The sequence below is a fragment of the Neomonachus schauinslandi genome, chromosome 6 (genome assembly GCF_002201575.2).
Source record: "Neomonachus schauinslandi chromosome 6, ASM220157v2, whole genome shotgun sequence".
Classification (NCBI taxonomy): Eukaryota; Metazoa; Chordata; class Mammalia; order Carnivora; family Phocidae; genus Neomonachus; species Neomonachus schauinslandi.
In genome coordinates, this window is record NC_058408.1 from 112,821,626 (window position 1) to 112,837,083 (window position 15,458).

General features: G+C 44.4%; 1 protein-coding gene across 1 annotated transcript in view; it reads right to left on the reverse strand.

The window, feature by feature from the left end:
• Nucleotides 1–1,483: 1,483 nt before the first annotated feature.
• GLUD1 (glutamate dehydrogenase 1) overlaps nucleotides 1,484–15,458 on the reverse strand; it is a 36,133-nt gene continuing 22,158 nt past the window's right edge. Inside the window, exons 5-13 of the mRNA XM_021700220.1 lie at nucleotides 14,656–14,750; nucleotides 10,390–10,569; nucleotides 9,553–9,690; nucleotides 9,210–9,347; nucleotides 8,503–8,583; nucleotides 7,485–7,608; nucleotides 6,209–6,300; nucleotides 2,709–2,771; nucleotides 1,484–1,793 (exon numbers count right to left, since the gene is read on the reverse strand). Of these exons, the coding sequence (XP_021555895.1) occupies nucleotides 1,674–1,793; nucleotides 2,709–2,771; nucleotides 6,209–6,300; nucleotides 7,485–7,608; nucleotides 8,503–8,583; nucleotides 9,210–9,347; nucleotides 9,553–9,690; nucleotides 10,390–10,569; nucleotides 14,656–14,750 (1,031 nt within the window). The 3' untranslated portion in view covers nucleotides 1,484–1,673. The remainder of the gene's footprint in view (nucleotides 1,794–2,708; nucleotides 2,772–6,208; nucleotides 6,301–7,484; nucleotides 7,609–8,502; nucleotides 8,584–9,209; nucleotides 9,348–9,552; nucleotides 9,691–10,389; nucleotides 10,570–14,655; nucleotides 14,751–15,458) is intronic.

A 15,458-nucleotide genomic window follows, 5' to 3' on the forward strand; every position in this document is an offset into this window, starting at 1 on the left:
ACTGGTGGAGTCAGGTCTAGGATCTAGTTCTGCTGATGATCATGGTTAGTATTCTGCCTTAAGGTGTTACATGCTGTGGCTCAATTATTAAAAACAAAACCCTAATCAATGAATAAGTCCTTCATTAAAAAAGGCACTAAAAATTACTTGGGTATATCAGCTTTGAGTACTAGAACCTCTTCCCCAAGGACAGCCATTGGTATTGCCTAACGGAATCAAACACAAAGAATTCAAGAACAAAATCTGGGCAGCTCATAATATAGTGGAAAGAAATGTTATATAGGTGGTTGTTTCAAAAATTAAGGAACCCAATTTAGTTTTATTATTTACAAAAAGTTACTATCAAATATAAAAACACAGAAACACAGGAAGCATAAGCTTTGGAAAAGGTAGACTTTTAATAACTGCTTTTATCACCAGGTTAAGTCATGCAGTTACAAAGTAGTAAGAAACTTCTGAAAGGATATTGTTGTTTAAAAAAAAAAAAGCTCATTCTTACATAAATAATATCTAGTACTTCATTGGGACACTACTGTTCAAAAGGCCCTGGAGAAATAACTCCCAAACAAAACACTCAACCCAAGATTGTTTCCAGCCCAGTGGTAATGAAGCTGTGTGCAGAATTCAGGCCTCTCAAAGAGGACACCAAGTCAGGCCGAGTCGGGGCCATTGGCAAGGCTCGGAGCCGCCAGCTAGACTCCAAAGTGGGAGCCCAAGTGGTTTTTTTCTGGAACACTCTACTTGAATTATTCTTCAATTAGACAACACAGTAGATCTTCAAAGGAGAACAATTAATTAACATGATAAGGAGGTCACTGCACTCTTTGGACTATATGTCATAATTGTGGTTAGTAAATTCTGACACTCTTAACAAAAATAGCCTCCACCATTTGCAGGTATGAAGATAACTTAATTCTCCATCGGACTTTTTATTTTTGCTGGACAACAATACATGATTGATAAGCTATAAATGATACTGTTTTATATTATAAAAATACTAGCTTTCTTTCATTTATTATGTTTATAGGCATTCACTGCTTGAGTCAAGGTTAGGCTTGGTAAGTGATTAAAGGCAATTTTATTACAGCAGCATGTACTTATTTTATTCTAAGAGAATAAAATGCATAAAGAGAAACAGCTTTTATTTTTGTTGCAATCTGTGAAATTGAGTTATTTTGCTGATGTAAAATACCAGTAACTCACTGGAGGAACATGCCACCTTCTGAAAATGCTCACACCTGCTGCTCAGAGGTGTCAGCCTTAGAGCGTGTCTCAGACTCGTCCAGAGCCGAAGCGGTCAGCAGCTGGCTGCTCCTGGGCAACAGGGGTGTTCCTGGCCCCAGCTCTGACCGCACTCGAAGCGGCCACGGAACAAAGCAGCACAGACAGACGGAAGAGCCTTTCATTTAACGGCAAAATACCCCAGTGGCTCTCTCTGGCATAGGTAATTTCTACTTTCATGTTCATCAGCTTGTACATGATCCCCTAACCTTAATTTCTTTTTTCTCAAAGGGGCTGATTTGGACTGACTTGTTGCCAATGATGTCCATTATCTAGTAAGTTGAGAGAGAGAGAGAGATTTCTGTGGTTACATGTAAACTTGTGAAGAGTCTGCAGATGAAGAGGGGAAGAGGGCAGTGAAGAGGGCAGTGAAGAGGTCAGCCACACTCCGTCTATGTGAAGGTCACACCAGCTTCATTGTACACCTTGAAGACTTTCTCAATGGCGTTGACATAGGCGGCCGTTCTCAGATCCAAACCCAGGTTGTACTTCATGGCCGTGCGCATGATTTGCTGAAAGGCAGGAGAAAACACAGTGAAGACAACCCCGACCCAAGCAACTGGGCCATGTGTTCACGGCACACACAGGCTCGGTGCAGGTGAACCCGCCCCCGGGTCAGTGCAGGACTTGGCCACTGAACCCCGTCGGGAAGGATGAATTCTCCGGAACTAATACATGCATGTACTGACTAGGCGGCAGTAAGAAGATGCTCTCAAATATGAACTATTCCTCTGTCCTTCAGACATCCTCTTATCTGGAGTGAGCTCGCTGTCACACTTGGTGATAATTCTACAGAACTAAGAATGGGGTGCTGAAAATGTTCTGGAGTGGTGATGGCTACATAGTCTTGTGAAGATACTTAAGGTTGTAGACTGTATACTTTAAAAGGGTGAATTTATAGCATGTCAATGATATCTCACTAAAAAAATCAACAGCAAGCACCACCATTAATGTCTGCTTATGCGATTTCAACTTAAAGCCACGTGGACAGAATCTGAACTCAAGAAGAAATCAGGAAAACTGGACTCAAATTGTGTTTAAGGTCTTGAAATAAGGACCAAGTGGTCAAAAAACCTTTTACTTACACCAGATTCTCTAGTGAGGCAGTTTCCTACAGCCACAGTGGTGTACTGAAGGGCAATCCAGTTTGGCGGACTCACTGGTATTTAGCGAGCCGCCAAACATCACTCCCGCCTAACCTGCTATTATTATTTATTTCCAAAAGCCTGGTAAACATACTGAAGACCCTGAAAACACTGCCCATCATCTGAGCCTGAGAAAGCATGCATTTTGCTACACATTCATGAAGAACATGTGAACAGACTGCTATTTGGTACCACCGCACACACAACCTGGCCGCTGAGAGGACACGGCTGAGCGGGACTTTGTGTCAGGAGCAGAAATGCAAAGAGCATCTGCACACATACCCTGGCAGAGCGCTCCATGGTGTAAGCTAAGCCAGAGTGTACGATGTCTTTCTCGGAGGCACCCTGAGAGGAAAAAGAACAGAAGTTGAACAAAACCACACACAGACACACTGCATTTATAAGAGCACAAAGGATTCTTCAATCAACATACAGCCAGACAGAACTGTTTTGTCTTTTGGTAAAGATACATTTAATTTCTGTAGATATCTTGATAGCTATTTAAACAGTTGTTTTAATCACAGTTTGGTTTTCATTACATTTGACAGCAAACAGACACTCATGAAATAAGATCATGGTTAAACAACGCACACAGAAAAGCTGGGATCAAGAAACATGGGGGCGAGTAGGAGTCCAGCACGGGTCACCCCTCTGAGAGCAGACGGACCACAGAAGCACGTTCTACTGTAACAGAGACACCGCACGGGGCCCCGAAAGGAGTCTGGCCATCTTCAATAGTAGCTCTGCGGTAGGATCCTGGCTGTGTGTTCAGCAGTGCCACCAATGTGGAAAGCTGGACGCAACTCAGCAGCTCCTCATTATCCCCTCGTTGCACCGAGGGAGCCGATGACCAGAGAAGCTGGCCACCGTCACCGACAGCTATTTTTAGAGCTGGGCTATAACCCAGGGCCTTCGACCACCAAGTCAGCTCATCTCCTTCCCAAGCCAATTATTTCCGTAAGTCAGTTTGTTTCAATAGATTCCTCTAACTAGTTTGTTTTTGGAATGCTTTCTAAAATTTTAGGACAATTAACAATCGCCCCCATTCTAATATGTCCTACCTAGCTATCAAATACAAATTCTGCTATGCCACATGAAAACTTAAAACTGGGTCACCAAGCAAGGGGGTCTATGCTGACCCTCATCTAGTTAGCATTCTCATCACTTTGGAAGGTGTGTATCTGGACAAGAACGGTTTTGGTTGGAGTGGTGGGCGTCGGCGAAGGTGAGCATTAGGAGAACTGGAGACAGAGTATACACAACTCTTAAGGATGTCTTAAGGAGACTGATTTTTTTAAAAACTGCATTCAGGGGCTCCTGGGTGGCTCAGTCTTTGGGCGTCTGCCTTCGGCTCAGGTCATGATCCCGGGGTCCTGGGATCGAGCCCCGCATCAAGCTCCTTGCTCCGTGGGAAGCCTGCTTCTCCCTCTCCCACTCCCCCTGCTTGTGTTCCCTCTCTTGCTGTCTCTCTCTCTGTCAAAACAGAACAAAACAAAAACCCTACAAAAACAAACCTGCATTCAGCACACTGACAGGAATGACTGCTGATGCGGGAGAAGAAGTGCTCAAGCAGCGCATTTTGCGGGGGCAAAAACAGGCCACTGGGCTTAGATGGAGGCACCCAGAGCCGCTCTGGAACCAGAGGAGACATGACAAGAGACAGGGCGCAGGCGCCAGGAGCTGGAGGCTGGGGAAGTCCTCCGCCCCCCCCCCCCCCCCGTGGATAGATCCTGGGCCATGTGCTGGAGTGTGGGGGAAGAGAGAAAACGAGAAAGTGGAACGGGGAGAGGCAGAACTGCCAGGCAGCACCGGCCACGGACTTGAGGTTTGGGTCAGGATGAAGCAGCAGGCAGGTCCTCCAGCTCACAGGGGACAGGTGTGAAGGGAGCAGACTCGGGTTTCTTCAGGGTTCAGGTGTTAGCAAGGGGGTATGCGGAGGCAAAACCAGAAGAGGGAGTGACTTAATGAGGGAGCGTGGAGTTTCAGTCAGACAAAGAGAGGACTGAGGACATCGGGGGTGATGGGGGGCAGTGAAAAGCCAGGGGGTGGGGTGGGGTGGTCAACGATGTAGGTCCTGGCAGGGCCAGAGCATGGCTGGGAAAGGGAGAACTAGAGGGAAGGAGCTGGAAAAAAAACCCCGTTTTTTAAACTGACACTACAAGACTCCTACAATAAGTCAGTCAGTCAGAGGTGAGAAATAGCAATGAAGCCCAACATTTGAACCCCTGAAAGCATGTGGAAATTGGGAGACCAACACACTGGGCAATGATTATTTAAAAAAGGATAAAAAGCAAGTTGTCGTGGCTGCCTTCGTAAGTGGCGGTCCTCTTTGTGCACTCCCTCTCCAGGTTTCAGTCGTCAGCTGTGCGCCAGGCCTGCGCCGGGACACAGGCGGCCGCAGGGAGCAGCAGGAAGCCCATCTAAGGGCAGTAGCAAGTCCTGGCAGCGCGGGGACACGTGGGATGGAAGGGTGTGTGCAATTCCGGCACACAGCGGGACCTCCAGGGCTGGGACGCGTAAGCAGGGAGCGGGTCAGGGCACTGCAGACAGAGGGACCAGAACTAACATACACACGGCTCTGGGAAAGATGAAGGTTCATTTAGGGCAATGATTAATACCCAGAGTGGCCAAGCACCTTCTCTTCTTCAAAACAAAAGCCTAATTTCCCCCCATGTCGCAATCTAGTCTTACATTACTCTCCATGACTCAGTATTTCATACAAAGACATATTTATGGTAAGTTAGCCATTTCCCGGCCATGTGCATGTAGACTGTTAAAGCAAACCTAATTTAAACACCTGACTGCAAGCACTGTTCCAATGACATCATCATGCATGGAGCCATTCCTCTCCTTTAGAATAATTTTCTCAAGATAAACTGGATAAATTCCCAGAGGGGATGTTATGATCGTGTCCATGGGCAGGGAAGCGGTCACAGAGCTTCAAATTTTCCAAGGACCTGCACCAATCTGCCTCGTCCTCAAAATAAAGGTACACTATTTCACCACAGACACAGTACATATAAGATCCATTAATGGTTTTTCCTAGTTTAACACATTAAAGAAACCTTATTTTAATTTGTATTTCTTTAACAGCGAGATTGAGCATTTCCTTTTCTAGGCCTATTTCCTATGACTTTGTTTTTCACGTCTCTGCCATTTACTGCAGAAGACATTCTCTTTGTGACATGAGCGCTCTTACTCTGTCCCGCCAACAGCTAATTCACTCAGTTACCTTTTCTACCTGCTTCCTTTCATGCTTGTTCATGTCCACATAGCAATTTCAATTCTTCATGTAGTTCAAGTTCACATTTTCTTCTGTTTCTGTTTTGTGTAAAGCTATTTTTTTTTTAAAGTTTACGGAATTAAATTTATTTTTAAGTAACCCCCACGCCCAACGTGGGGCTCGAACTCACGACCGGGAGATCAAGAGTCGCATGTTCTTCTGACTGAGCCAGCCAGGCGCCCCTGATGTTTACTTTTCCTTTCTTTCTATTTCTCTGAAGCTTTAGAATACATAGTAATTCTTCAAAATTATGTTAGAATCACCTGTTGAGTCATCTGCATTACGGAAGTATCAAGACCAGAAGAACTGTGGAGTATTTTAACCGTTAATTATTTTAAACTAAAATTCTGACTCCACGTTTAGCATGTAACAAAAGCACACACAGATCCTGTCATCACACGTTCACGCTGCTGACCACCCGTCACCCCAGGCCATCGGCCTGGGTCTATAGAAGAGTGGGCTGTGTGTGCAGAGTGCGGCCCTATCACGGCACACTCACCGATATCCTGTCTTGGAACTCTGCTGTGGGTACAACGGGAATAGTGCCACCATGCTTCCCAAATTTTCTTTCCAAGCTCTCTTGAACAGACACTGCAGAAAGCCAAGAGGTGAAGTTAAAATACTGCTAGTAGGGGGGAAAAAACAAGTAAAACCAAAAGTAGTTTCAAACTATATCCATAACCCAGAAACAACTACAGAGTTTAGAAGCCTTAGGGGCGGGGCACCCGCATAGCTCAAGTCATTGAGCGTCTGCCTTCGGCTCAGGTCATGATCCTGGGTCCTGGGATTGAGCCCCGCATTGGGCAGGATCCCTGCTCTGCGGGAAGCCTGCTTCTCCCTCTCCCGCTCCCCCCTGCTTGTGTTCCCTCTCTGGCAGTCTCTCTGTCAAATAAATAAAATCTTAAAAAAAAAAAAGCAGCAGCCTTTGGGGTACTTGGGTGGCTCGGTCGGTAAAGTGTCTGTCTTTGGCTCAGGTCATGATCCCGGAGTCCTGGGATGGAGCCCCATGGGTGACTTCCTGCTCATTGGGGAGTCTGCTTCTCCCTCTCTCTCTGCCCTCCCCCCCTTTGCTCCCTCCCTCTCTCCCTCTCTCTCTGGGGGTGGGGGGGGAAGCCTTCAACACTAATGCCATAATGGGTTAATCATTTAGAACTCTGCCAAATTCCTATATAAATGCGAATTTAGGTCAGTGCTCTGTTTCCATAACACCCATTACCAGGGTTTTTCCTTGGCTCTGTTAAAAAGAAAATGCTGAGGGAAAAAGAAACGGAAATGGATGGAACACTTCACCCAGATTCTCAGAGTGGGCTGAGTGAAGCTCAGCTGGAGGTCTTGGTCTTACTTCAGCTGGACGAAACTGCACCGTTAACTCTGGAGCCTACTCTAGTCAAAGAAAAACCGCATTCTCATCAGAAGACTCCAAAAATTCTTGACACTATTAAGGCCTTAACTAAGAGCAACTAGAGATCGGAATGGATGAGTACCAATAGTAGTTCCTGGTTTAAAAGGATACTCTTTCTATTTACTAACTTGCAGATTATGTTAGGTGAACATCTGAATAGAAATATATCTGAGAGTTAATAAGTTGACTACCCATAAAGAAATCATATATTTTTGGTCCTAAGACTCATGAGACAATAATATAATTTCCTATCTTGAGATTAAATTCTCTGGGATTACAAAAAGGAAATTAGTCCTTTTTAAGTATAAGCTTTTTTCCAGCCTTTTACTGGCCCCAAAGATTATTTTTGGTGAACAAGGTCATCAGAACTCACTGAGCAAGTGGTAGTTAGAATCCCTTTCATATTTGAAGGTCAAACGGCCATAGCTGACATGATTTAGATTCTTCAGCCACTCGAAGTAAGATACTGTCACTCCTCCAGCATTCAAGTAGAGATCCTATACACAAAAATGTGACAGGGAAGACACCAAAGAAATGACAAGATGGTTTTAATAAATGCCTTCAATGACCATCAGAGCTCCATTTTAATATCAAGGCAGATTAAGCTTTAAACTTCCCAAATATATCTTAGATTGTATCAGGAATTTCACACTGAAATTTAACAAACACCCTTTCCAATTCACTTGAGGTTTTTTCCATTTTGAAAAAAAAAATAACTTTTTTTGTTTATTAACTAACAAGCATTTGATCAACTTTGGTTAGAGCGTCTTCACCAAAAAAGTCTTTAGACAGAACTGCTTGTCCACTAACCACCGGATTGTCCACAGTGTGCCTCACCAGAAGATCAGCATTCCTTCTACTATCTAAGGGCAGTCTGTCTCACTTAAACTGAATTTCTTAAGTGCTTTTGGTAAAACTTTAAACGTATCACAAATCCACATTCATTTCCACTTGCAAATAATCTTTTGATATAGACCCCATGCTCACCCACTGATAACCTTTGCACACATTCTTCCTATTATCTTCCTGAATAAAGCAGAGAGGGACATTTGAAACGCACAAGGTTAGAAATTATAGAAAAGCTTAGAGTTTAAGTTAGAATTCATATTTCTAGCACAACATACATTATTTATATAATTGGATTCTTAAGCAGGCTAAATACATATTCAAGAAAGAGCCTAGAGTTGGAAGAAAATGTTCAGGTCAAAGTGGAAATTGACAGGCTTTTTACACTAACCAGACTTCTACTTTATTTTCTTAAAAGCAAAATAAAGATGAAAATTCACTACAGCTTGGGAAATTAAAGATGATCCTTTTGTCTCCCCAGTTTGTCGCAGAAGACAGTTAGGATTCCAAGTGCATATAAAACCTGGCCAACACAGATGACTTACAGGAATCACCATAATGTTCCTCTCCAGGAAGATCTTATCAGCCTCTGGAGTTGTCGGCCCATTGGCACCCTCGGCAATGATCTGAAAGAGAGTCAGGACATACAGAAATGCCGGCAACGCCATCGAATCCCTCCACTGGGTGCAAGAGGTATGTGTGTGTGGGCAGAACTCCAGTTTAAATTTAATTAATAAGAATTATTTCGTTCGGGGCGCCTGGGTGGCTCAGTTGGTTAAGCAACTGCCTTCGGCTCAGGTCATGATCCTGGAGTCCCGGGATCGAGTCCCGCATCGGGCTCCCTGCTCAGCGGGGGGTCTGCTTCTCCCTCTGACCCTCTTCCCTCTTGTGCTGTCTCTCATTCTCTCTCTCAAATAAATAAATAAAATCTTAAAAAAAAAAAAAAAGAAAAAAAAAGAATTATTTCGTTCTATAAATAAAGTGTATAAAACTATTTTTCACCTTTCTATTGCCCTAACTGCTTTTTGGAAGTTTGGTTTAAGAGGAAACCCGTGCTGATAAATGGCTGCACAGCTCTGTGTATATACAAAAAGGCATCAAATTTTACACTTGGGTGAATTGTATGGTATGCGAATTATAGCCCAATAAAGCAGTTAAAAAAAAAAAAAAAGAGGAAAGCCAATTAAGAGCTTTTCTACGACCCTCAGGATCATTCCACGGTGGTAAGGCCCCCGTTCCATCAAGCTCTCACCTTGGCTTTGACTCTGGGTGCATTGGACTTGGTCAGCTGCTTTTCACTAGCAGCAGGGATCAGGATGTCACAGTCAGCTTCCAAGATGCTCCCTTCATAGGGCTTTGCCTTGGGGAAGCCCAGGATTGATCCATGTTGCTATAATTGATTGAGAAGTCAGAATTAATGGCTGCACCACAACAGTTTCAATGTTTATGATTAGCGCCCATGATATGATGACACATCTATTAAGAGCTCTTTGGGTTACATTTTAAAAAGTAAACAATGGAAATAGATTTTAATAAGACTTATTTCAACTTTCAATATTCAGGGTAGTCAGACTTCAGATATTAGATTAACATACCAATTTGAAGTCTTCCAGTTCCTTTGGGTCAATACCATCTGGATTCCATATGCTCCCATCAGATTCACCAACACCAACACATTTAGCACCAAAACGATGTAAATATCTCATAGAGTGCAGGCCTACATTACCAAATCCCTATAAAGAACAATTACACATGACACAAAAGCCAAAGTTTCAGTACAGATGGTAAGAGTCATATTCTGACCAAGACACATTCTATTATCATTTTGCCACAAGAAACAATATACTAAGTGGCTTCTCTTCAGCAATCAATTTCTCTTTAAGAATGTGGAACCCAATCCTCTGTTATCTGTGATAGTGAGTCCTGAAGAAGTTTAGTTTGGTGTAGCCTTGTTGGCTTATAAAGAAATGGCATCAGTCACACCACCCCTCAGCCCCTGATGACCAGATGTCTTATGGTTGTAAAAACACTAAAGTCACTAATTGGGAGGAATAAGAATTCTACTTTAAAGTAGCATTCAACTTAATTTAGATTCAACTCAGTAAAATAACCAAACACCAAGCAAATTCTTCCTAAAAGTTGAAATCTGGATCATTGTGCAAACTTCTCCCCTTCTGAAAACAATTTCAATTTAAATACTGACCAAAAGAAGTTGGTGATGGTTTCATATGTATCTGCAAGATACTTCAAGTGGTTCTAGTCACATGAATCATACCAAAATTCAAAGATTAAAGCATGTACTACTCTGGAAACACTCTAACACTTAAGAGATTTAAACGAATGACATTTTAAAAACTGCAAATCTAAAAACACTGAAAAACTAACTTACTTTATGTATATAAGTTATTCTTTAAGAGAGCAAACATTTTTACCTGAACAACGAATGTTTTATCTCCAAACCCTGGTGTCATTCCTAAAATACTCATGTAAGAAGCTTCATTGATGAAATTTTCAATCCCATGGAAGACTCCCCGGCCAGTAGCAGAGATCCGCCCGTGGATTCCGCCCTGACTGATGGGCTTACCGGTAACACAGGCATGGGCATTAATATCCTACAAGAAAAAGTTAAAACCTCACATTTTTGTTTAACTAATTTGCTCATGAGGACTGTATGTGTGCTTATGGGTACACTTTCACCAACAGGGATAAGACTCACTTCTTCAGATTTCTGTTCCCAGAAAATATATACTAAAATAGACTATATTTTCATGGGGCGCCTGGGTGGCTCAGTCGGTTAAGCATCTGCCTTTGGCTCAGGTCATGATCTCAGGGTCCTGGGATCGAGCCCCACATCGGGCTCCCTGCTTAGCGGGGAGTCTGTTTCTCCCTCTCCTCTCTATTCAGAAACAACTATCATTAGAAAAAACAAAGGGCCTGGGAGAGCTTCCTTTCCAAGGAATACCAAATATACCATAAACTGTAGCAACCAGAACGGTGCAGAAGCAAAGACTGATCAGTGGGACAGGAGAAACTATATGGTCCTCTTATAAATAGGAAATCGACATAAAAAGAAGGAAGCGTTTTAAATTCGTGGATAAAGTACGGACTATTTAATAAACTTTCGGGGCATCTGCCACCCATGGAAAGCAAGATGGAATGCTTTACTTCACACTATAGTCCCTACCCCCAACAGATGTTGTAGCTGGGTGAGTTAAAAAGTAACCTGGTCTTTATCTGTAAGTATTGTTTAACTATTTTTACAGAGGCAACTTAGAATTGCATTGGGTCTAAATCGCCAACAAAAAGAAAGAGTTAAAAAAAAACGAAACAAAAGAAAGCAGTCCGGTAAAGTGATCTAAGAAATTAGTAGTTTTCCCACAGTTCCCCTTCATGAATAATTAACACTGCAAACACAGAATTATGAACCTAGTGCCAAATGCTTTCCCACAGTGCAAATGTGAATCCTGGAGCCGCTAGCAGTCCTGCCTGAGGTCGGGCCGGGTGCCTGCTGCCGGGCTTCCCAGCACACCTCACTGTCCCAGCAGCCCAGCGACCGCACGCCCTCCCGCCAAGGCCTGCGCTTCTGGGTAGGATTAGACAAAAGTTGAGGCATGTTTAGGTTGACATCTGGAAAGTAAGTAAGAAAAACAGTGGCTTCCTTACCTTAGGCCTTGATTGTGGATTTCCTATCACTTTAAGAAGAAGGGAGGTCTTCTGCCAAGGTTTAGGTGGCAGCGCCTCACAACACTTTCTTTTGTGGCCCCACTGGGAATAAGCTATGAATAACGAATACACTGCCTACTACTCTGCACTATGCAGTCTAGTGTCTTGCTTAAGAAGAGCGGGAGACTATATCCAGAGCTCATTTAATATCAAAAGGTGACATGGAAAAAGCTCATTTTGGGCAGTTAAAACCAAAATTCTTTGAAGCATCTCATACTGCTCTTGTTTTATTTCAGGGAATTTATGCAATTTATCTGATAAAATTATTAATAAATATTTATTGTTGGGGCGCCTGGGTGGCTCAGTTGGTTAAACGACTGCCTTCGGCTCAGGTCATGATCCTGGAGTCCCGGGATCGAGTCCCGCATCGGGCTCCCTGCTCGGCGAGGAGCCTGCTTCTCCCTCTAACCCTCCCCCCTCTCATGTACTCTCTCTCTCTCATTCTCGCTCTCTCAAATAAATAAATAAATCTTTAAAAAAAAAAAATTTATTGTTTTGTGTGTTTTACTAAGGAGTGGGTACTATTCTAAATGCATTATATTACTATTCAATTAATCCTCATTGGCTGTGATTACTATTGTCATCTTACATATGAGGAGACGGAGGCACAGAGAGCTCAAGGCACCTGCCACAGGTCACGGAGCTGGTGTGTGAGGGAGTCAGTTCTAAATCCAGGCTCCCGCCCCCAGCCACAGACTGCACCCACTCAGGACCTCAGACCAATGTGGGAGTTCCTCCACTACTTGCTGCAGCCCCCTTCCTTCTCTGTGGGGGGGGGGGGGGGGGGGGCGGGGGGGGGGGGGGCGGGGGTGGGGGGGTGGGAATAGTTCTCCTCTTCTCCAAGGCTCATCTTTCCACTAGGGCCTCCCCCTACCTTTTAAAAAAAGGTTTTATTTCTTTATTTGTGAGAGTGAGAGAGAGATAGAAACAGAGGGCGGGGGAGAGAGAGAATCTCAGGCAGACTCTGCACCAAGCCTGGAGCATGATGCGGGGCTTGATCTCAAGGGCCCTGAGATCATGACCTGAGCCAACACCAAGAGTCAGATGCTTAACTGAATGCGCCACCCAGGCGCCCCTCCACTAGGGCCCTTTAAAGGACAATTCATGAGGCCTGTATTACCTTGGAAGACTCTGCTACCTCTCCTGTATCTTTCTTGCATCGTCTCTTGCATGGATGAATCTGGGGCCCGCAGCCAGTCAACTTGCCAACATCATCATCAACAACAATCTTTCTCTTTGAGTAACAGCCACCTTTCAAGTTCTTGCTCTGCTGTCCAGTGCCATTTTTCTCAGTGAAGACTCCTCTTCATGCCCTGTTTCCCTCCCTCAACACCTCCTTGCAGCCTGGCTCCAACTGTGGCCCCACAGGTTATCTAATTGCGGAACTTGCCTCTTACCAGAAACCCCTCCCTCAACATCACCACATGGAGCCCTGCACTCCTTGTTCTTCTGCAACTGATTGCCTTCCCTCTAAATCACTCTTCAATCTGGCCATTTCTCTCCAGCTCTAGGGCAGGCCAGTATCCCCTCTCTTCTAGGCTTCTGTATGGTAGCCTGCCCCCAACATTCCCATTCTCTGCTGCAGAGAGTGACGCTCAAAATGCCTCACACCTGCTTCCAGTTAGCACTCCACCAGCTTCCTTCTGTTTTCAGGACAAAGACCAAAGTCTTCGCTGTCAGTCACAGGGTGATGATCTGGTCTGACCTTCCCCTAACTGGCCTCTCTTCAGCTCTATCTTGCTTTCCACTCTGGCTACCAGTCTTCCCTCAGTCTCAAGTTTACCTCTTCTGCACTCCAGAACTTTACCTAGTGGTCCTTCTGCCTCCAATACTCGCACCCCTGCCCCTTCCCCAGGTGATCCTACTCTTCATTCAAAGTACAGACCAGAAGCTTATTCCTTCAAGGAGGCCTTTTCTGATCTCACCTGTGAAGGCTTGGCCAGGCCCGGTTACGCCTTGTCCCCCCATCAGAACTCCCCCTGCTCCCATTTATCCCAACTGCACTGAATACCTTGCTTGTTTGGCAGAGGCACTCCATATATATATTTTTTTAATGCATGTCTTTTCAACTCCCTTTCTCTTCCTACCCCTTAAATGTTTTTCAAGGTTCCATCCATTTCAAGAGTGGGAAGTGAGCTTTCCTTCTTGTGTTCTATATTAGCGGCACTACTTCTGCTCGGTCCTCCAGACTCAAGTCCTCCGGTTCTTTTCCTTGCTAACACACATCCACTCCAGTCCTGCGGAGTCTCTGTCATGTGCCACCGCTTCTCCCCAGCCCCCATGGCCCCTGGGCTCCAGTGAAGCCTAACACCACCAGCTTAGCCTCCCGTAAGAGAGGTCAGCACCAGAGCCTCCCCTCTCACTAGTCAACAAAACAAAAAACTAGGGCTTGAGTATTTGTGTCTTGGTTCACCTACTTCTTCACTCTTCTATTACGCTTTGAAATAGGCCTCATCTCCAGACAATCTGAGCTCTACTGTTTCTCCTCCTACCCTCGCCGTCCCTCATCTCCATGTTTAAACTCTACCCATTTTCCAGGTCTAGCCCAGATACCTCAACCAGGAAGCCTTCTTTCAGAGATGGAACTCCATCCTTGTATTACCCCATCTCCATACCTTATCTGCTTATGTGTCCTAATTCCTCTTTAAATGAAAGCTCTTTGAGCGAAGTCAGAATTGAATGCTTCTTTATTTCCCTTCTAGTGTCTTGCACCATGTCCTGCCCTGCCTAGTAGGTGATCATTTCTGAGGTCCTATCCCCAGCTTTCAGGACGGGGCGGCACGTAAGTGAAAGCTCAGTCCATGTTTACTACATTTATGGTTTATGATGAGAGAGATAGAAGTAAAATAATATGCAAATAAAGATATGATTAAAGGGGAGAAGAACCCAGTGAATTCTCTCTGTCCACATACAATCAGCTTGTTATTTTTTGTAGAGAGCAAATGAGGCCGTCCAGGCTTTTGGTGGGTACTCACATAGTGCCCTATGGTGCTGGCGTAGGTATCAGCAATCCAGGACATCTCCCGCTCGCCCGTACTCATGTCTGGGGCAGGCACATCAATGCCAGGACCTGGGGGCACAAGGAAAAGGGCATCACATCAGCTTTTAAGATCCACTCATCTCAAACACATAGATCCTTGTAATTTTCTACAATAACAAAGCTACCGTGGTTAGAAAACTTTGGATTTCATCTGGGTAACTACTTGAAGTCATAGAAATACTCGTTAAACGTTTCACTACAAAATCTATACACACTCAACGTTACATGGTAATTTCTCCCTCTGGTGTTTCCTTGCTCTGTGTTTGGAAGTTAGCTCTGCATAACACATGTAAGCCACTCTATTGGACTTGTTGACTACATGGGCAGAAGCAAATCAGTGTATTCCTTTTGACCTCAGTTCCTTGAACTGCAATTCGAGAGAACAGTACCATCTTGCCCTACATAGGGACGACTGTTGTGGTTGGGGAGCGCCTTGCATGAGACAGCACAGAAACATACCGCTTATTGGGGGTGTAAGCCCTCCCCACCAAGTAGGAAAAGGAAAAGCACACATTGCTGAAGCAGTTGCGTTAAGCCCCATGATACTTTCACCCGTGCTTGGACCTGTTACTCAAAGCTTACTCAATGTACATAAAGCTTTAGGCCTCGGCTTTCAATTCCTCAGATCACAGCGAATTAGAAAGTCTGAGGATAATAAGTTAGTCCACAGGCAGCAACAAAGGCCAGCGACAGCGCCAATCCGAGGGCCACACTGAGATCTCAGGTAGAAATGTGGGA